The sequence below is a fragment of the Coregonus clupeaformis genome, unplaced genomic scaffold (genome assembly GCF_020615455.1).
Source record: "Coregonus clupeaformis isolate EN_2021a unplaced genomic scaffold, ASM2061545v1 scaf1535, whole genome shotgun sequence".
In the NCBI taxonomy this organism is placed as follows: Eukaryota; Metazoa; Chordata; class Actinopteri; order Salmoniformes; family Salmonidae; genus Coregonus; species Coregonus clupeaformis.
This window is the reverse complement of record NW_025534989.1, coordinates 108,637-130,155: the sequence shown is the minus strand read 5'-3', so window position 1 is coordinate 130,155 and position 21,519 is coordinate 108,637. Positions and strand designations below refer to the sequence as shown.

Here is a 21,519-nt window from a genome sequence, read left to right as displayed (position 1 = left end):
TGTGCAAGAGATTATGTGCAAATAGAGATACTGGGGGTGCAAAAGAGCAAATTAAATAACAATATAGGGATGAGGTAGTTGGGTGGGCTAATTTCAGATGGGCTGTGTACAGGTGCAGTGATCGGTAAGGTGCTCTGACAACTGATGCTTAAAGTTATTGGGGGAGAGATAAGAGTCTCCAGCTTCAGAGATTTTTGCAATTCGTTCCAGTCATTGGCAGCAGAGAACTGGAAGGAATGGCGGCCAAAGGAGGTGTTGGCTTTGGGAATGACCAGTGAGATATACCTGCTGGAGCGCAGACTGCGGGTGGGTGCTGCTATGGTGACCAATGAGCTAAGATAAGGCGGGGATTTGCCTAGCAGTGATTTATAGATGGCCTGGAGCCAGTGGGTTTGACGACGAACATGTAGTGAGGACCAGCCAACAAGAGCGTACAGGTCACAGTGGTGGGTAGTGTATGGGGCTTTGGGAGACAAACGGATGGCACTGTGATAGACTACATCCAATTTGCTGAGTAGAGTGTTGGAGGCTATTTTGTAAATGACATCGCGAAGTCAAGGATCGGTAGGATAGTCAGTTTTACGAGGGCATGTTTGGCAGCATGAGTGAAGGAGGCTTTGTTGCGAAATAGGAAGCCGATTCTAGATTTAACTTTGGATTGGAGATTCTTTATGTGAGTCTGGAAGTTGAGTTTACAGTCTAACCAGACACCTAGATATTTGTAGTTGTCCACATTCTCTAGGTCAGACCCGTCGAGAGTGGTGATTCTAGTCGGGTGGGCGGGTGCTAGCAGCGTTCGATTGAAAAGCATGCATTTAGTTTTACTAGTGTTTAAGAGCAGTTGAAGGCTACTGAAGGATTGTTGTATGGCATTGAAGCTCGTTTGGAGGTTTGTTAACACAGTGTCCAATGAAGGGCCAGATGTATACAAAATGGTGTCGTCTGCGTAAAGGTGGATCTGAGAGTCACCAGCAGCAAGAGCGACATCATTGATATACACGGAGAAAAGTGTCGGCCCAAGAATTGAACCCTGTGGCACCCCCATAGAGACTGCCATAGGTCCAGACAACAGGCCCTCCGATTTGACACACTGAACTCTATCTGAGAAGTAGTTGGTGAACCAGGCGAGGCAGTCATTTGAGAAACCAAGGCCATTTAGTCTGCCAATAAGAATGCGGTGGTTGACAGAGTCGAAAGCCTTGGCCAGGTCGATGAAGACGGCTGCACAGTACTGTCTATTATCAATCGCGGTTATAATATCGTTTAGGACCTTGAGCGTGGCTGAAGTGCACCCGTGACCAGCTCGGAAACCGGATTGCATAGCGGAGAAGGTACGGTGGTATTCGAAATGGTCGATGATCTGTTTGTTAACTTGGCTTTCGAATACTTTCGAAAGGCAGGGCAGGATGGATATAGGTCTGTAGCAGTTTGGATCTAGAGTGTCACCCCCTTTGAAGAGGGGGATGACCGCGGCAGCTTTCCAATCTCTGGGGATCTCAGACGTTATGAAAGAGAGGTTGAACAGACTAGTAATAGGGGGGGTTGCGACAATTTGGCGGCTAGTTTTAGGAAGAAAGGGTCCAGATTGTCTAGCCCAGCTGATTTGTAGGGGTCCAGATTTTGCAGCGCTTTCAAAACATCAGCTGTCTGAATTTGTGTGAAGGAGAAGCGGGGGGGGCATGGGCAAATTGCAGCAGAGGGTGCAGAGTTGGTGGCCGGGTTAGTGGTAGCCAGATGGAAAGCATGGCCAGCTGTAGCAAAATGCTTGTTGAAATTCTCGATTATTGTAGATTTATCGGTGGTGATAGTGTTTCCTAGCCTCAGTGCAGTGGGCAGCTGGGAGGAAGTGCTCTTATTCTCCATGGACTTTACAGTGTCCCAAAACTTTCTGGAGTTAGTGCTACAGGATGCAAATTTCTGTTTGAAAAAGTTAGCCTTTGCTTTCCTGACTGCTTGTGTATAGTGGTTCCTAACTTCCCTGAAAAGTTGCATATCGCGGGGCTATTTGATGCTAATGCTGTACGCCACAGGATGTTTTTGTGCTGGTCAAGGGCAGTCAAGTCTGAGGAGAACCAGGGGCTATATCGGTTCTTAGTTCTGTATTTTTTGAATGGGGCATGTTTATTTAAGATTGAGAGGAAATTACTTTTAAGGGAACAACCAGGCATCCTCTACTGACGGAATGAGATCTATATCCATCCAGGATACCTGGGCCAGGTCAATTAGAAGGCCTCCTCGCTAAAGTGTTTTAGGGAGCGTTTGACAGTGATGAGGGGTGGTCGTTTGACCGCGGACCCGTTACGGACGCAGGCAACAAGGCAGTGATCGCTGAGATCCTGGTTGAAGACAGCTGAGGTGTATTTAGAGGGTATATTAGTCAGGATGATATCTATGAGGGTACCCATGTTTAAGGATTTAGGGTTGTACCTGGTAGGTTCGTTGATAATTTGCGTGAGGTTGAGGGCATCTAGCTTGGATTGTAGGATGGCTGGGGTATTAAGCATATCCCAATTTAGGTCACCAAGCAGTACAAACTCAGAGGATAAATGGGGGCAATCAATTCACATATGGTGTCCAGGGCACAGCTGGGGGGCTGAGGGGGTCTGTAGCAAGCGGCAACAGTGAGAGACTTATTTCTGGAAAGGTGGATTTTTAGAAGTAGAAGCTCAAACTGTTTGGGCACAGACCTGGATAGTATGATAGAGCTCTGCAGGCTATCTCTACAGTAGATTGCAACTCCACCCCCTTTGGCAGTTCTATCTAGACGGAAAATGTTATAGTTGGGGATGGAAATTTGCAGAATTTTTGGTGGCCTTCCTGAGCCAGGATTCAGACACTGCTAGAACATCAGGGTTGGCAGAGTGTGCTAACGCAGTGAATAACTCAAACTTAGGAAGTAGACTTCTGATATTTATGTGCAAGAAACCAAGACTTTTGCGATTACAGAAGTCAACAAATGATAGCTCCTGGGGAGTAGGAGTGATACTGGGGGCTACAGGGCCTGGGTTAGCCTCTACATCACCAGAGGAACAGAGGAGGACTAGAATAAGGATACGGCTAAAGGCTTTAAGAACTGGTCTTCTAGTGCGTTGGGTACATAGAATAAAGGGGGCAGATTTCCGGGTGTTATAGAAAAGATTCAGGGCATTATGAACAGACAAAGGATATGGAAGGATATGAGTAAAGTGGAGGTAAACCTAAGCGTTGGGTAACACTGAAAGAGATAGTATCTCTAGAGGCATCAATTGAGTCGGTCTCTGAGTGTATGGGTGGAGGGGACAAAGGAGCTAACCAAGGCAGGTTTAGCTAGGCTGGGGGTCTACAGTGATATAGTACAATTAGAAATAACCGAAACAACAATAAACTAACCATGTTTGGGCTGAGGCTAAACATAAACAGGATGTAGTACCGTAAAAAGGAACAGTCCAGCAGATATCAGCTGTATAGCTGAGTTATCATAAGGTCCGGTGGTGAAGCGCTAGTGAGTAAGAGGCCACGGCTGGCGTGTGCTACGTCCGTTTTGTTGTAGCCAGCTGGTAGCGATGAATCCGGAGTTAAAGGTCCAGTGATTCAGTGATGCCGGCGAAAAACTGATATGTTCTGGGTCGATAACGCGCAGTGCTGACTGGCCGAATATCCGGTGATCAATGTCCAGTGATTAAAATTAATCCCAGCGGAAAAAAATCAAATGTTCTGGGTAAAACACCGCTAGCTGTGGCTAATAGCAAGTAGCTAGTTCAGTAGCTAGTTCAGTTTAGTGAGTAGCGTGTGCTAACGGGCCAGGGCTAGCAGATGGATGGAATCTTCGTGGTTACGTCGTAACCACATCAGACGATTTCGTCGGCAGACCAGTCGTGTAGGATCGGCGGGGCAATACTAGGTGGTCCCGTCCGGTTGATAGAGAGGTAGATAGCCGGGAGATGGGCCTAGCTCAGGTTGATTAGCCAGACCACAGCGTCCGTTTTGTTGTAGCCAGCTGGTAGCGATGAATCCGGAGTTAAAGGTCCAGTGAATCCTTTATGTTCTGGGTCGATAACGCGCTGTGCAGACTGGCGAATATCCGGTGATCAATGTCCAGTGATTAAAATTAATCCCGCGGTTAAAAAATCCAATGTTCTGGGTGAAACACCGCTAGCACCGCTAGCTGTGGCTAATAGCAAGTAGCTAGTTAGCTGGCTAGCTAGTTTCAACTGGAGATTCTAGATTCTAGATAAAAGGTAAGTCAATAATAGAATCCGTTCCACATTGAGTGAGGCGGGTTGCAGGAAAGTATATTTTGTAGAAGGATGAAAAGTCTGATAGGGAAATATGTACGAAAAATACAAAAAAAACTGGGTATTTACAGGCTATTTACAGACACACGACAGAAACAGGACTGCACTACTTCGCCATCTTGGAATCAACAGAGGCATCTTGGGCACTCAGGGGCCTCCTGGTCCACCTGGTGTCCCAGGCCCCGCTGGCCCTCAAGGCCCCGCCGGTCCTTCAGGACTGGCCCCCTACAGCGGCTCTGGATACAGGCTGGAGGAGGTCAAGGACTACATACAGAGTGAATATGGTCAAATCAATAACGGTTTCATAAATGGTTTTCTACTGAGTGGATAATGATATGGTATTACAGTACTTTCCAAAGATTCATAGAGTTACAGCAGTACAGAAATAGTTAGTTTACCATTATCCACCCTGTAGGTCTAAACCAGGAAATAAAAGTGAATAGATTACTTGAAACGCCTCAAGCCTGTACAATAGGTTAGCCTAATTACATCACTTTATGGATGTCCGCCCCAAGATAAAAAGGTTACTTATTAAAAAGAAAAATAGACATTGCCAGGAGATTTTACAGACTCCCATTCATTTCAAAGCAATCATTTGTCATTGGCATTGAGTAACTGCCCCAGATCAGTGGGTATCAGTAGGTATAACTGGCATATTGTATTTTCTTCTCCAGGTGATGGTCTAAGAGGGGGCATGTTTGGGCCCCCAGGCCACCCAGGTCCCCCTGGACCCCAGGGACACAAGGGAGAGCAGGGTGACTCTGGGAACGGCTACGTCTTCGACCACAGGACCAACGAGGGAAGAAGGCTGGCTGAGACTGAGACAGACTACTCCAATATAGCGGTCCGAGTGACTGACTACATCAAGTGTAAGTGAAACTGAATATCCAATACTGTCATCGCAGTGCTACAATATACTCTTCAGCGCTAGACACATTTAAACTCAACATTTCAACAAAATTCTTCAAATCTTATTTGTTTCCAATGACAATGGATCAACGGAATGGCACATTGACTTGAATGGGAATGCCAGTTCTAGTAATTCCATTTATATGCCAATGGGCCACACATGTTAATAAGTAAAGATAGCGACCATCGACAATGAATGAAGAGTCCTACTTTTGCTGGTCATTGGATGTAAATGCATATGCTATCTCTGATCTTGATTGTATCCCATCCCGTAGCCCATGGTCTTTTGAGGGACGTGGTTGAGAACCGCTCTCAGCTGGAGAAGTCACAGGTTGTTCAAGGACCCCCAGGACCCCCTGGCCCACCCGGTGCTCCAGGATTCAGCCATGTGTTTGGTTCCCATAGTAACGCCACTGACCTTGTGGAATACATCAGAGGTGAGAATAATACAGTATAAATGCAATTCATTAACGAATATCAAATTATACATTTTAATTAAGAACCGTACTAGTTGTCATGTCCAATTTTTTTACAATTGAACATTGTGGGGCTTTGCCTTTGTGCTTGGACCCCAAATGCTGCTTGCAGCTTTAACTGTATATGAAATTAATAATAATAATGTATCCTCCATAGCCCATGGAAACATTGTGGGACCCCCTGGGAGGCCAGGACAGAAAGGGGACATAGGACATATAGGTCACAAAGGAGAGAGAGGTACCTTTTGAACCATTACACCTTTTAAATCATTAGAGTTGCGCTCTTGATTATTTGCCAGGTCTTCGTAAACCATTGTGTTAAGCCACTTTGGTGATCAGGCGAGACAAAGTCATAAAATAAGTCCCATTGTGACACTTTCACTCTGAATTCTGGTAAACCAGGACTGGATGGCATCCCAGGAAGGACAGGCCTCCCTGGTCTGGAGGGGAAAATGGGGGAAAAGGGAGAGAAAGGTAGGTCATGTTAATCACAGAGATCCTATTCAAGTTTTCTCTTTACCAACATACTTAAGTTGCTACAATAGGATCCATTCTAGGGATACTACATGTAATTCTATGATGATAGTACCCTCAATACAAGTGTCCCTGCTATGCATGCTGTGTCTATCTGACCTAGTTATGCAAAAGAGAGAATACGGATTCATTATGATTTCACATTTTTCCTCAGGAGAATACACACTTGTGACGCACAGAAGGAGGAATGTCGGTGTTTGAGAAACAAATTATTGATAAATGCTCATTGAAGGTGAATGAAAGTCCGACGAAATATGTCATGACTCATGAGCATACATGTTTGGAGCCTAATGCCTTGGAGACATTACTGATTTAAATGTATAGTTTTCTATAGGATAGACTGTTGAACAGTGTAGTATTCCATGCACTGATGTATTGTGTTGTTGATTTGTGTGTAAATATGTATTTATGATCTATTTTTACTATAGTGTTTGATATGGGGTTTCTTTCCAATTCACCTCCTTGCATGTTGATAGTGAAAATAGTTCAATTATGTGGTGAAAAATATGACAGGGTGTGCTATTTCTATTCAATAGCTATTGTGCTATTATCGTTATTGGACTTTGATATCGAACAAAACCAAAAACATCGTCAAAATCTCCTTTGAATGTACTGGTATCACTTTATACAAAATGAAGCTTAGTTTTAACTTATTTATTCAAAGTGGAACGTAAGGTTCACATTGTTCATTGTTGCTATAGACTCACTCAAGAAACAAACAAGTACACAATATTGTATACAGGAAATTGTTTATTTACAGAACAATGCAAATCTACAGTACATAGGCATTCTATAAACTATAAAGTAAACTCGTCTTAAAAATGCACATGCTTTTATCATGGTAGTTCAATTTCAAACAACATTCTGAAATCAATCATGATACAATGTGAAAATCAGAATGAAATCATGACACTAATAACATAACACATAGTGATATGATTGGTATTCAATTATATTTTCAATTCAGCTTAAATTTCAGATTTGAAATGAACTTTTTGACAATTGAGGAAACTACAATACTGTACTTTAGTAAAGATACATTTCCACATAAATAGCTACTGGCAGAGTATCTTCATTTTGTGAAAGGTGCACAGCACTCCTTCATTGTGTATGATGTTTTGTCTTTATTTGCCACTATTACAGACCAATTAAAATAAAATAGCATTGATTGATTGTTGTTCCTGAAGCCAATCAGAAAAGGGCGAGATGACAAATAGACCAATCAGAGGTCATGATGGCCTAAACCAGTCAGGTCCAACAGTTCCTTTTTAACAAATTATTTTCAACTGTATTGAAGGTGCATATCTATGATAAAATAGGGTAAAACTGTAGTTCTGAAAATGTTATCAAAACTGTTAAACTCATGATAACGTCATTCATTATCTTTAGATTAAATAAGTAATGAACCAAACATTTGAATATGATACTGTAGGCTATACGAATATAAAGATCACTTGGGGCGGGATTTGAACTAAGTCTGATTAAAATAACTACACAGAGGGCCACAACATGAATACCATATCTTCATACATTTTGTTGAAAACATTAAGGCTATTAGCTAGTATGAATGATAATAAAACAGTATCATAATTTCCTTACAAACAAACCCAAAAGCCATGCAGGTCAACTGATGAATATGGTAATGAAATAATACCTTATTACTGGGAGGCAATTTTTAAAATAATACACAGACATACCAAAAATTGCCATGAAAGTTTAACAAAACAGACCTCCTTATAGGTCCTCAAAGATTTCTATCGAATTATATAACAACGCCATTTCAGCAACCACAGTGAAAACCTTGTCTCTGTCTGGATATAAACAAACACCATTTTAATACCCCCTCCTTGATATGCTAAAACAAAATGGGCACTTGCCGACTACGCCAAATTACAAAAAGAGCAAAACAAATCTCAAGAGTTGTGCTGAAGATGAAAGGCATGCTCATGAAACCTGAAGAAAGATACTAGCCTGAGAATCTCAACCGAATCACTCCGTAAGTAAAACAACAGTGAAAGTAGTGATTCAGTTTGGACTCCCAGGCTAGAAGAAAGGAACCATTTCCGACAAGATAGAAATCCCAAACTGTTGTTTATAAGCTCCAAAAAATAACATTTGATACCATAATTATAGCATAAGAAGTTGAACTTGCATTCAAATCCATGCACAACTTCAGGCAGTCACTCCCTAGTCCATTGGAAACTAAATTCAATATCTTATGAAGATATGTGTGATGCATATAAAATATATCATGCCTATGTCAAAATTCATTATAAAAAATGTGCTGCTCATCTTTAACCAAAAGTACATTCTTATCATATCATTAGCTCTCTCAAACATCACCATAGATATTGAATATATAAGTACATTATACTGGACTTCAGTGGTATAACATTTTACTTTATCCTTTTTATTTAGTGCAAATAACTAATGAAATAAAAATCGAGCAGCAATTGTTTTATCAGAGGAAGCTTACATTTGAAAAGCCAGTCCATTTAAATAAAATTATTCAGGCACTAGATTATTCAAGAAAAAAATAAGATTCACAAATTAAAAAGAATCAGCAATTAAAATACTAAATCTGCCTGAGACACTTTAGTGACTTAGAGGCAAGGATTGGAGTAACATGGTGCCAAAGTATCGAATTTGAAAATGCATAATGTCAGGAATCTCCTTCATAACTCATTTCAAAAGAGGAAGCTATAAGACAGTAATAATAAAACGTGTTGTGTTCAGTCAGTGGAAAACGTTTTGAAATGGAGTGAAACGGGGAGGTACTACTTCTACAATAAGAACACAGATTCAAACTTTTGCTACGGTGTGCCCGACTGAACACGACCCTATACAATGAAAAAGGGGTAAATTATATAACAGATCACCATTAAAAGGGTCTTCATGATTAACACAGTCTGTAGCTTGAGGGGTACTGTCCCATCCTCTTCCAGAAACCGATAGATGGGTACACACACCCTTAGAGGGGTACAAACACACCCCTTGGAGATATCCCCCTTCGTCCCCCTGATTATCATCAGCGGAGACGGGGCAAGGCAGCAGAGGCTCAGTCTTATTAGTGTGTGTGTGTGTGCCCGTCTATTTGTGTGTGTGTGTGTGTGTGTGTGTATCCATCCGGAGTGTGTATATCTGTTCATCGTGTGTTGTGTGTGCCTTCAATATGTGGGTGTGCATATATGTTTATGTCCATCCGGAGTGCCATGATAGGGTTAACCTCTAGAAGCCAGTGGAGTGGACACTGGGGATGGGGTAGAACTTGGAGATGCGGCTCTGGGCTGAGGGGTTAAGGCACTCTGACTCTCCACTCATCTTAAAGAAGACCTCCTGCTCCTGAAGCTTCCTGGCAAACTCTTCCTCCAGAGCCTAAGGTCAACAGACATATGGTTGGTGAGTGGATCACAAGCAAGAGATTACATAATAATAATTTGGTGGCTGCTTATATTTGTACTGTTTCACACATGTACAAGATACGCATTTGTGGAATGGAAATGCGAAATGTGTTTTTTACATATCTCGATTCCCCCTGAGACACCCTCGGAGAGTGGGGTCACAGCCAGGCATTATCAGCGGAGCAATTATGGTTAAGTGTCTTGCTCAAGGGCACATGGACAGATTTTTCACCTAGTCAGCTCGGAGATTCGAAATAGCGGTGTTTCGGTTACTGGCCCAATGCTCTAACCGCTAGGCTACTTCCTGCCCTACCTACCGCCATGTGTTTGAACTACAAGTACCTCCACCTCAGAAACAAAACATGTGCCAAATATTCTCTGCCTAATATTCAACAGAAAGAGAGATTATTTCCTTTCAGGGGTTAACTGGTGTAATGGCTACCTTCTTCCTGGGTCGTAGTTTCTCCCTCCACTCCTTCAGCTCCAGGCTGTGCTCTTCATCCAGCTCCTTTAGCTTCTGGGTCTCATGCTCTATCAGGAGGTGGCACTTCTCATTCTGAAACACACAGCGCACACATTGGGTGTTACACGCTGTACTGAATCATAGATGAATCCAAGTGTGTGTGTTAATGTGTGCGTTTTCTATTGCACCTCGTGCGATTGCAGATTCCCTGATATGTGTGTGTGTGTGTATGCGTGCCTGCATGCATGCTCGTGTTATACAGTATATGTTATACCGTACACTTTTAGAAAGAAGGGTACAGTATTGTTCCCTGGAGTACAACAAGATGAAAAAATGCTTAAATGTACCTTCAGAGGTACACATAATGATCTCACATTTTTTACATTTTAGTCATTTAGCTGACGCTCTTATCCAGAGCGACTTACAGTTAGTGAATACATGTTTTTTTATTTTTATTTTATACTGGCCCCCCGTGGGAATCGAACCCACAACCCTGGCGTTGCAAACGCCATGCTCTATCAACTGAGCTACATCCCTGCTGGCCATTCCCTCCCCTACCCTGGACGACGCTGGGCCAATTGTGCGCTGCCCATGAGTCTCCCGGTCGCGGCCGGCTGCGACAGAGCCTGGATTCGAACCAGGATCTCTAGTGGCACAGTTAGCACTGCGATGCAGTGCCTTAGACCACTGCGCCACTCGGGAGTTCACATGGTACTGTTCGGTACCTTTTAGGGTACATGTGTTCGGTACCTTTTAGGGTACATGTGCAGATAAAGAGTATAATGGTACATTTTTATAACCTATATTATGAATATAAAATGTATAATCATCACACTCTCAAAAATGGGGTACAATGTGAAGGTTAATTTCCCAGGGTACAAACATATTTTGTGTACCCTCAATACACTTAATACCCACCATAGGGTACAATGAATTTTTGCCACCTAAAAGGAACTAATTGCTTTGTCATTGGGGTGGTACCCCAAAAAGGCACATTTGTACCATAATTATTATCATCATATTTCCCAGCATGCTCTACTGCAGGTTGATTTTTTAAGAATTATTTTTAAAATTTGTGTTTTTGCATGTACATTGATTGATTAATCTTATGCTACACAAAGATAAATAACATACATTTTTCTAAACTAATCCAATCAGTTAGTTAGATTTGTTTCTCCCGTTACTGAAATAGTTGTTCCAATTTAAATGGCTTAGGTAGTCTCCTCAAAATTTTCCTAACTCTGGCAGTCATTATGAATGCAGGTTGCAGGTGAATAAAAATTCTAACTGTTGGATATCCTAACTCTGGTTGGATTCCAATAGGAATTACAAATCACTTTGCAAGCCAGCATAAAATGAATTGCAGGTAGGGTTGCAAAATTCTGGTACATTTCCAAGATTTTCTAGAAATCCCAGTTGGAAGATTACTGGAAACGGGAGGGAATAAGCAGGAAATGCTTCAACCAGGGTTTTTCCAAGAATCTGGTAATTTTGGGTATGTTACCAGAATTTTGCAAGCAGGCCTGATGTGGCCTGTAAACCAAGGGTTTCAGGACACTGTATTAGGGTAAAACTAGTCATCAAAATAAGCCCTAATGAGATATGTAATGTATTGTCATAAAGAGTTTCATTTAAATTATAATATATGCTTAGGAACTCACTTGGTGAAGGCCACAGGTCTGAAAATGAATGAACTTAACAACAATGTTTCTGTCACTAACAACTACAGTCATGGATGGTAACTGTACAATTCAATCAAAAAGGCAAGGCACACTGGGAAATTGTATTGGAGGCGTGGCATAGTGGGGGAGTGGCTTTCAGATAGTTATTTTTGGCCACCCGTGAGTGGAAGTGTTGTACTACTTTAAGTGGTCTATGGTAGAGGTCCATTTTTGCCACTTACAAGGAACAAATGGCTTTGTCACTGTGGTGGCACTATATAAAAGGCACAAAGCATGCTTTTGTACCTGCGGAGAAAGTTACTATCTGAGGTCTGAACTTGGGTACAATTATGTACCTATAACTAAAAGTACAAAGGAGGACCTTACAGGGTACCACCCCAGTGACAAGCGGTTGTAACCCTTTAGGAACAAATCTACACCTTTATTTCTGAGAGTGTACCTGTAACTGCTGCAGCTCCCTGACGTTGGCGTCACACTGCAGTTGCAGGTCTCTCATCTGGTTCTCATGTTTCTGGTGCTGGTGGAGCCTCTCATTCTTCTGCCTCTTCTCCTCCTGGGCTGCAAACTGTCAAACACACAGAAATATCTCACTTACTCAACTCACATGAGTATTAAAATAGGCCCAATTACAGTTGGAACTTGATACATGCTTAATTTGCACTAGCAGTCTCAAGCTTGACCTAGCATTGCCAAAAGTACTATAAATCCAACTAAATCCTTCAGTGCCTGGGAAAGTCCCTTTGACTTGGATCAACAAGCTCAGAGACTTTACCTCTTTCTCCACTGAAAACAATGTCTATAATCCCTCATTATACTTTGAAAATAACATCTACATACATAGGTTTCCATTCACAGTTATTAATTTTTTGACCAACAAAATGGCCATTAATAGTATTTTATGAATATCCTCTATCTTTTACCTGTTTGACCTTCTCCCTCTCCTGCTCGGGTGTGATGGGGCCCCCAGTGATTCGGAGGCTCTTCTTGAACATGGCCATTCGTGTCTTGGCCTCGCTGCGCTGGATCTTGGGTAAGCGGGCCCTCTCCTGAGTCTGCCTGTTCTTCATCTCCTCGATGAGACGCTGGTTGTAGCGCTGCATCTGCTCCATTTCCTACAGAGGGAGAGAGGGAGGGAGGAAGGGTGGGGGGGTGGGGCAGAAACACATCATTAGCTGTCATAGAAATGAGATATTTAAGATATTAGAGTAGTTGCCAAAGTGCTAGCCAAATAGTTGTCTTGTCAACGTTACAGTCCACATTTGGCAAAACAATGACGCATCATTGTTGAATGTAGAAACAGATATACCCAGGCATATTTCCAATCTGATTTAATATCAGCTGTTATGAGTCATAACTTGTAGTCATTCAGTATTATGCCTTACTCTATCCCCCAACCTGTTCAGGTATTTTGATCCTAGTGGTTCAGTTCAGGATTAGGCTTATGAGATCTGATCCTGAATCAGCTGTTGTTTGTCTATCTGGAAGCCTCACTGTACCTTCTCATGTCTCTTGAGCAGCTGGTGTCTCTGCATGAAGTACTGGTCTTTGAGCTGTTGTTTAAACAACTGGTGTTTCTCCTGTAGGTGACGCTCTTCCAGCTCCCACATAGCTGCTTCCCGTGCTGCAAGGACCAAAGACAGAAACACACACTCAGTACAAGGAAACACTGCATTACACGGAAGTTCAGCATATTATTATTAGATACAATACCCCACCATTGTAATCAGATCATTCATCTGCATTCCTTTGTATTTGATGTTGACGAATCTTGGTACCCAAAAACCATGTCATGGGACACTAGATTTGACTAACTGGTTAGCTTGAAATGTGTTTGTGAGACACTTGCTTCAGACATTCATTTTCCTTCACTTTCTAACGACATGGCTCATACCAGCAAGTCATAAAGGCCTCCAGCTGGTGAACATTTCCGTGAAGCTATTTCTGTAAGCTGATGTGTATGAAGTGTGGGATGACTGGAATCTGATCAGGCAGAGTTAGTAGGCCGCTGTTCAGTTCAGTTCATGATAGGTTCTCAGCATTAATAGGTATTATAAACTGGGTGGTTTTAACCCTGAATGCTGATTGGCTGAAATACGTGGAATATCAGACCGTATACCACGGGTATGACAAAACATTTATTTTTACTTATATATGTTACATTGGTAACAGGTTTATAATAGCAATCAGGCATCTCGGGGTTTGTGGTATATGGCCAATATACCACGGCTAAGGGCTGTATCCAGGCACTCCATGTTGCGTCGTGCATAATATTGGCCATATACCACACCCCCTCGTGCCTTATTGCTCAATTAGAGTCAAGGCCTGACGGTGCCTTAGGTTGAACTCTGTAGAGCTTCTGTTTTAAGTTATATACTATGTCACTGTGTGTTTGCTGTTTACATCTCACACACAAACAGTAAGGTTTACCATATTTCCTTCAAGTATGCTGGTGATAGCGGCTAGGGTAGCCTGTTTCTATGTAGTGACTATGACCTTTGTAAGGTCGTGTATCATTCCTACTGCAATTTGCATCTGTGCTACTTGCATCTCACACAGAGCCATGCATCTTCTGTTTGTGGTTAAGGCAGGTTTCTCCCCTCTGAAAGGAGCTATGACTGAGTACCTATCTATAGTTTATGTATCACGCCGAGAGATGTACAGTGGGGGAAAAAAGTATTTAGTCAGCCACCAATTGTGCAAGTTCTCCCACTTAAAAAGATGAGAGAGGCCTGTAATTTTCATCATAGGTACACGTCAACTATGACAGACAAATTGAGAAAAGAATTCCAGAAAATCACATTGTAGGATTTTTAATGAATTTATTTGCAAATTATGGTGGAAAATAAGTATTTGGTCAATAACTAAAGTTTCTCAATACTTTGTTATATACCCTTTGTTGGCAATGACACAGGTCAAACGTTTACTGTAAGTCTTCACAAGGTTTTCACACACTGTTGCTGGTATTTTGGCCCATTCCTCCGTGCAGATCTCCTCTAGAGCAGTGATGTTTTTGGGCTGTCGCTGGGCAACACGGACTTTCAACTCCCTCCAAAGATTTTCTATGGGATTGAGATCTGGAGACTGGCTAGGCCACTCCAGGACCTTGAAATGCTTCTTACGAAGCCATTCCTTCGTTGCCCGGGCGGTGTGTTTGGGATCATTGTCATGCTGAAAGACCCAGCCACGTTTCATCTTCAATGCCCTTGCTGATGGAAGGAGGTTTTCACTCAAAATCTGACGATACATGCCCCCATTCATTCTTTCCTTTACACGGATGGTTCGTCCTGGTCCCTTTGCAGAAAAACAGCCCCAAAGCATGATGTTTCCACCCCCATGCTTCACAGTAGGTATGGTGTTCTTTGGATGCAACTCAGCATTCTTTGTCCTCCAAACACAACGAGTTGAGTTTTTACCAAAAAAGTTCTATTTTGGTTTCATCTGACCATATGACATTCTCCCAATCCTCTTCTGGATCATCCAAATGCACTCTAGCAAACTTCAGACGGGCCTGGACATGTACTGGCTTAAGCAGGGGGACACGTCTGCACTGCAGTATTTGAGTCCCTGGCGGCGTAGTGTGTTACTGATGGTAGGCTTTGTTACTTTGGTCCCAGCTCTCTGCAGGTCATTCACTAGGTCCCCCCGTGTAGTTCTGGGATTTTTGCTCACCGTTCTTGTGATCATTTTGACCCCACGGGGTGAGATCTTGCGTGGAGCCCCAGATCGAGGGAGATTATCAGTGGTCTTGTATGTCTTCCATTTCCTAATAATTGCTCCCACAGTTGATTTCTTCAAACCAAGCTGCTTACCTATTGCAGATTCAGTCTTCCCAGCCTGGTGCAGGTCTACAATTTTGTTTCTGCTGTCCTTTAACAGCTCTTTGGTCTTGGCCATAGTGGAGTTTGGAGTGTGACTGTTTGAGGTTGTGGACAGGTGTCTTTTATACTGATAACAAGTTCAAACAGGTGCCATTAATACAGGTAACGAGTGGAGGACAGAGGAGCCCCTTAAAGAAGAAGTTACAGGTCTCTGAGAGCCAGAAATATTGCTTGTTTGTAGGTGACCAAATACTTATTTCCCACCATAATTTGCAAATAAATTCATTAAAAATCCTACAATGTGATTTTCTGGATATTTTTTCCTCATTTTGTCTGTCATAGTTGACATGTACCTATGATGAAAATTTACAGGCCTCTCTCATCTTTTTAAGTGGGAGAACTTGCACAATTGGTGGCTGACTAAATACTTTTTTTCCCCACTGTATCTTCACCTCTGAGGAGCTGTTGTTTGTGGTTGAGACAGTCTCTCTCGATGGTGGCCAGCTCGTGTTTGTGTTGCTGGATGATCTTCTTCAGGGCACAGTCCAGCTCCTGCTGCTGTTTCTGCAGGAACTCCTGCTCCTGAGGAAGAAGAGGGAAAGACAGTTGGATAAGTAAAGAATATCTCTATACCCCTCAAACTCAACTCTGGACCTTGAAGCCAGTTCCACTGCATTTTTTCAATTCAAACCAACAGTAATCGCACGGCAAAAAAACAACACAGGCTGCCGATGCCAAACAACACATGTCTGTCCGTCAATTTGGAATGGGCTGTCTTCACCTCACCTCAACTGCTCTAGTTCCACCAGTCGACTCCAACAGCACGAGAGAGAGTCACCTTTGAGTATTGAGGCTGGCAGACAGGTCTATCTCGTTGATGTAACCCCCCTCATCAGGACAGGCATGTAATCTGGCCAACCCTACTGTATGGGGTCTGGGCTATGGGTTTCCATTCAAAAAAATAGTTTACCTGGGGATAAGTATGGCTAGAGTTAATGGACCACACTGTGGAAGTTGGCAACAATGTGGCGATAGGACATAGACTAGATGTGCTGGTTCATCGAAAATGTAGAGCACCGGATGTCGACTGGCAGACTTGATAAGTTTATAGGCAGTGCACTGTGAATGTTGTTGTTCATTGCTAAATTCCAGGTTGATTGAAATGCTAAGTTTAGGATTGATGATGTTTCCTCTATAGAAATGTGTAGGCCAAATCCCAAAACAGAATACTGCTGCATTCCCTTTAGACCAGCCCTCCACATACCGATCAGTCCAGGTGTTAAGGAAAGGAGAACGGAGAACACACACAAGGTATTCCACAAGGTATTCCACTCACACAAACGCACCAATATAAACACTGCCGTCTCAAAGTCAGTGAGTGAATCCACTGGCATGTGAGAGAGCAGGAAGAGGACACATTTCAAACCAAGGGGGAAATCTTACAACTTACATCCTGCATGGGGGCGTTGAAGAGAGTGCAGGAGGACAACTGAAAAGATTTAATCATACCCTGGGCCACTCCCTGTAGATCACAACAAATTAGACCTATACTCTACTAAATCATAACATATCACCTGAATGCCAGTCTGTTTGTGCATTACTGCCAACGCTCATTATTAGGTATGACCGTAAGGGAAAAGGAGTTGGCAATAGTGCACAAACAGACTGGCACTCAGGCTATATACAGTACAGTAACCTGGGCCACACATTGCAGACCAGAACAGATTATACTCTACTAATTATCAGCCACTCAACCATAAAACATTGCTGGCTAAGTTAACCATTACACTGACACACTGTTACACCCCCGTAATATACAGGCAATGTGTTCCACAATGATTCACAGGTGGGTGGATTGTTAGAAAACACATCAATAGTGTTAGACTGTGCTGTAACTTGCGCTGGAAGATACTGTAAGCCTACTTGATTAATGTTTTTAATTAAATTATCTACTGTAGAATAATACATACAAACTATTTTTGACCAAAAACAAACCACACAAAAGACACGTTTTGGAAAAAAGAGTAGCCCAAGAATTCCCAAAGGGGCCAAATGACAGTGATCTTGAAAGCAGTCAACAGAAGCATTGTAGACTGGCATTGAAGGGACAGTCCAAGTAGGAAAGCCACACCAGAAGTTTTCCACACCAAACTACCTCTTCACGTGGAGTTGTGATTATATCCTCTTTTCTCCGTTTCACGATAGCATTTCTCTTGTGCCTGGGCGACAGTCGCCTTTCCTGTTTGAACTATGGCACGAGGCAGCCCACAAACAAACACACGATCGTGACAGCAGAAACAACACAGAAACAACAGCAAGAATTTTATATGGATTTGTGTTTCAACTCATTAGCCAAAGTCTATGAGAAGTAGCTTGATGGCAGACTACCGTTCAAAAGTTTGGGGTCACTTGCGCTGTTCTGTGAAGGGAGTAGTACACAGCATTGTACGAGATCTTCAGTTTCTTGGCAATTTCTCGCATGGAATAGCCTTCATTTCTCAGAACAAGAATAGACTGACGAGTTTCAGAAGAAAGTTATTCGTTTCTGGCCATTTTGAGCCTGTAATTGAACCCACAATTGCTGATGCTCCAGATACTCAACTAGTCTCAAGAAGGCCAGTTTTATTGCTTCTTTAAAATCAGCACAACAGTTTTCAGCTGTGCTAACATAATTGCAAAAGGGTTTTCTAATGATCAACTAGCCTTTTAAAATGATAAACTTGGATTAGTTTGGGTGGCGCAGTGGTCTAAGGCACTGCATCGCAGTGCTAGCTGTGCCACTAGAGATCCTGGTTCGAAGCCAGGCTCTGTTGTAGCCGGCCGCGACCGGGAGACCCATGGGGCGGCGCACAATTGGCCCAGCGTCGTCCAGGGTAGGGGAGGGAATGGCCGGCAGGGATGTAGCTCAGTTGGTAGAGCATGGTGTTTGCAACGCCAGGGTTGTGGGTTCGATTCCCACGGGGGGCCAGTATGAAAAAATAAAAAATAATGTATGCACTCACTAACTGTAAGTCGCTCTGGATATTATTATTATTATTATAAGAGCGTCTGCTAAATGACTAAAATGTAAATGTAAAATGATTAGCAAACACAACGTGCCATTGGAACACAGGACTGATGGTTGCTGATAATGGGCCTCTGTACGCCTATTTAGATATTCTACAATAGCCATTTACAACATTAACAATGTCTACACTGTATTTCTGATCAATTTGATGTTATTTTAATGGACAAAAAAAATGCTCTTCTTTCAAAAACAAGGACATTTCTAAGTGACCCCAAACTTTTGAACGGTAGTGTATATGTACTGCATAAGCCAAAGTCTCTGACTATAGCCTCGTCAGAATCATTTAGCTACAGCACATAGGCTACAGATCTGGGATCAGGTGATGAGAAGTGGCAGTTTCAGACTGATTTAGACACAGGTTATATAAACCCCTATGAGAGAGATCTACTGTAACCACAGGTGTGTCAGTAAAACGCTAGCCGCTATAAATAGGCATTGGATTGTCGTGTTGATTGGGCTATCCTCTTACGAGGGCACACTAAGGGATTAATACTGAGGAGGAACTGGGGTGCACCTGGATAAACATCTAAACATTCACATCACTGTCAATGGTCAACAAGGGAAATCCTTCCAAACAAGATATTGAGAATATATCATCTTTGTCAGCTGCATATTAAAATACTTTTAGTGATCCAGTTCAACAGTACATCATGCATATTAAAATACTTTTAGTGATCCAGTTCAACATAGCTCATCTATAGCCTGGGAAGACAACTCATCTCTGCAAGAGTAGCTTAGTATATTTTTGTCTTTCAATTAGTGTTGTTGTTGAAAAGAAAACGATTCCTAGTTGACTTTTCCTACTAGCACTGACTTTGCTGATAACTTCTTTATTGAGGAAAAATGTACTTGCTACAACTGTGATATGTGTTTTTTTACCAAGCTATCTTAAGATGACTGTAGGTTGCTCTGGATAAGAGTGTCTGTTAAATGACTAAAATGTAAATGTAAAACGTAACAGGAAGACTTTATAGTGAAAACAACCCTGCAAATCACACACAGCCAATGAGAGTCCAATCGCTGCTTAATCTAATCTAAAACGGATCAACATGTTTCTTTTCCACAAATGTACTGTATATCACAAGCACACACACAGCCAGACATTTACAGCTTCAGTTACAACATACACATACCACAGACACTAGTGTTGTCACGATACCAAAGAAATTGATGCCGATACCAAGTTTAGTATCATGGTACTCGATACCATCACGATCCTCGATATCAAAACGATACCACGGCTAAAACAGGCGTATTAGCCAAATTTACAGAATGGCACTTGATCAAGATAGCCATGTATGAATTAATGAATCAATTATACAATCATACAATTTGACTTTGTATTTACCAATCTAAATACATAACAACATAATGGTAATCATTTATTTGAATGGTAAATCTCTATTGATAAACTGGGTAAATCAAGATGTAGCCTAGGCCTATTCACAATACAGGTGAATACATATTCAACAGGAGTGTGCAGGGCCGGATTAAGAAATCATAGGCCTAGATATTTTATAGTTAACTGTAAACATTTAAATATTTAAAAGAAATATGTGCTTGGGCCCCCGGGGCTTCAGCCCCTGTAAGCACCTGCATTAATCAGGCCCTGGCAGTGTGTGCATGCTTGTTTTGGCTGTTTTCATGGAGTTACAGATGAAAAACAATCAGTTTCCCTTCCATTTGGGACTTATTTTATTGTACTGCTCAACAACATTTGCACAGAAGAAGCAATTGCCAAAAACGTTATTCATTCACTTCGTCTCCCTCGCCTCAGGTTTCTCCTGTCTCTGTCACTGTGTATGAATGTTGTCATTAAGTCTTAAAGACACAGCGCGTACTTTTATAAAATAAGATGCGAGGGAGACGAAGTGAATGAATAACGTTTTTGGCAATGACTGTATGGTTTGTTGGTGACAATCAGCTTTGAAATCAGCATATTTTGCGTTATGGTTTGCATATTATCACAAACAAAGTACTAGGGTAGTGAATTGATGTTAACTTAAGCTGTAAGCTAGCAAGAAAAGTTAGCCTACAAAGCTGGAAGCTACCGTTATCATCTTGCATTGTAAAGTGTTCTAGCCTGTAATTAACATTGTTTTGCAAACAGTAATTAACAGTTGCACCATTTCTACATGCTGGTTTGCATTATTCAAGTGTTGCATTATATATTAACTTCTGTGCAGCATGAGTGGGGAGCTAACATGATGCAGCCCAGATTCCCAGTGAGTGCAGTGGTTCCTCAGGACAGGCTAGAGCTAGCAATGAGTAAGTGGAGCTGGCACGGTCCGCTCGCACTATAAGGGGACATCGGCTGTGCTGATAGACAGACTTGATCCTCTCTCAATCAGTAGACGACGTGAGACACATTTGACAGAAGTATCGAAAGTACCAAAAATTCTAGTACTGAACCATTTTTCATGTTCTAGTTTCGAAAAAGTAACAATGTTTTGGTATACCATGCAACACTAACACACACTACCCCCTTCTTCCTTACCTCTTTCTTGCGGTTCTTGAGCATGTTCTGGAACTTGGACAGCTCCTTGTCCTGCTCGGCCTTGATGCGCTTGGCCTCGTCCCTCAGCCGGTTGGTGTGCTCCTGCTCCAGCCTCTCGATGGTCTGCTTCTGCTGTCTCTCCAGGTTCTCCACTTCCTGGTCGTACTGGCGCTTCTTACTCTGTAGAATGTCATTTTGATTCAGTGTCAGTTCGTCACTTTCACTAGAAATAGAACTAGTATCCAAACACTGGTCATCATTGAATGATTGGAATATTACAGAAAGCAATGGCATTTCAGTGGCATCCCGTCTGCCATGGATTTACTGGCTGGCTAGTGGATTCAGTTCAGTTTAACTGACATACAGAAGGATTGACCTAGTCCAGAAATAAGTCATGA

General features: G+C 42.2%; 2 protein-coding genes across 2 annotated transcripts in view; one reads left to right on the top strand and one right to left on the bottom strand.

Moving 5' to 3' along the window:
- Positions 1–4,408: 4,408 nt before the first annotated feature.
- On the top strand, positions 4,409–6,842 carry LOC123487220 (collagen alpha-1(XVII) chain-like). The gene is made up of 6 exons (XM_045218379.1): positions 4,409–4,549; positions 4,949–5,143; positions 5,459–5,620; positions 5,817–5,897; positions 6,062–6,133; positions 6,348–6,842. The coding sequence occupies exons 2-6, from the start codon at positions 4,969–4,971 to the stop codon at positions 6,392–6,394; spliced, it is 537 nt and encodes a 178-aa protein (XP_045074314.1). The 5' UTR covers positions 4,409–4,549; positions 4,949–4,968; the 3' UTR covers positions 6,395–6,842.
- An 83-nt stretch (positions 6,843–6,925) lies between these two features.
- The window catches only part of LOC121533089 (serine/threonine-protein kinase 10), a 35,233-nt gene continuing 20,639 nt past the window's right edge, over positions 6,926–21,519 (bottom strand). The window contains exons 12-18 of the mRNA XM_045218378.1: positions 21,122–21,301; positions 16,010–16,139; positions 13,236–13,360; positions 12,660–12,851; positions 12,179–12,304; positions 10,037–10,150; positions 6,926–9,568 (exon numbers count right to left, since the gene is read on the bottom strand). Coding sequence (XP_045074313.1) covers positions 9,422–9,568; positions 10,037–10,150; positions 12,179–12,304; positions 12,660–12,851; positions 13,236–13,360; positions 16,010–16,139; positions 21,122–21,301 — 1,014 coding nt within the window. The 3' untranslated portion in view covers positions 6,926–9,421. The remainder of the gene's footprint in view (positions 9,569–10,036; positions 10,151–12,178; positions 12,305–12,659; positions 12,852–13,235; positions 13,361–16,009; positions 16,140–21,121; positions 21,302–21,519) is intronic.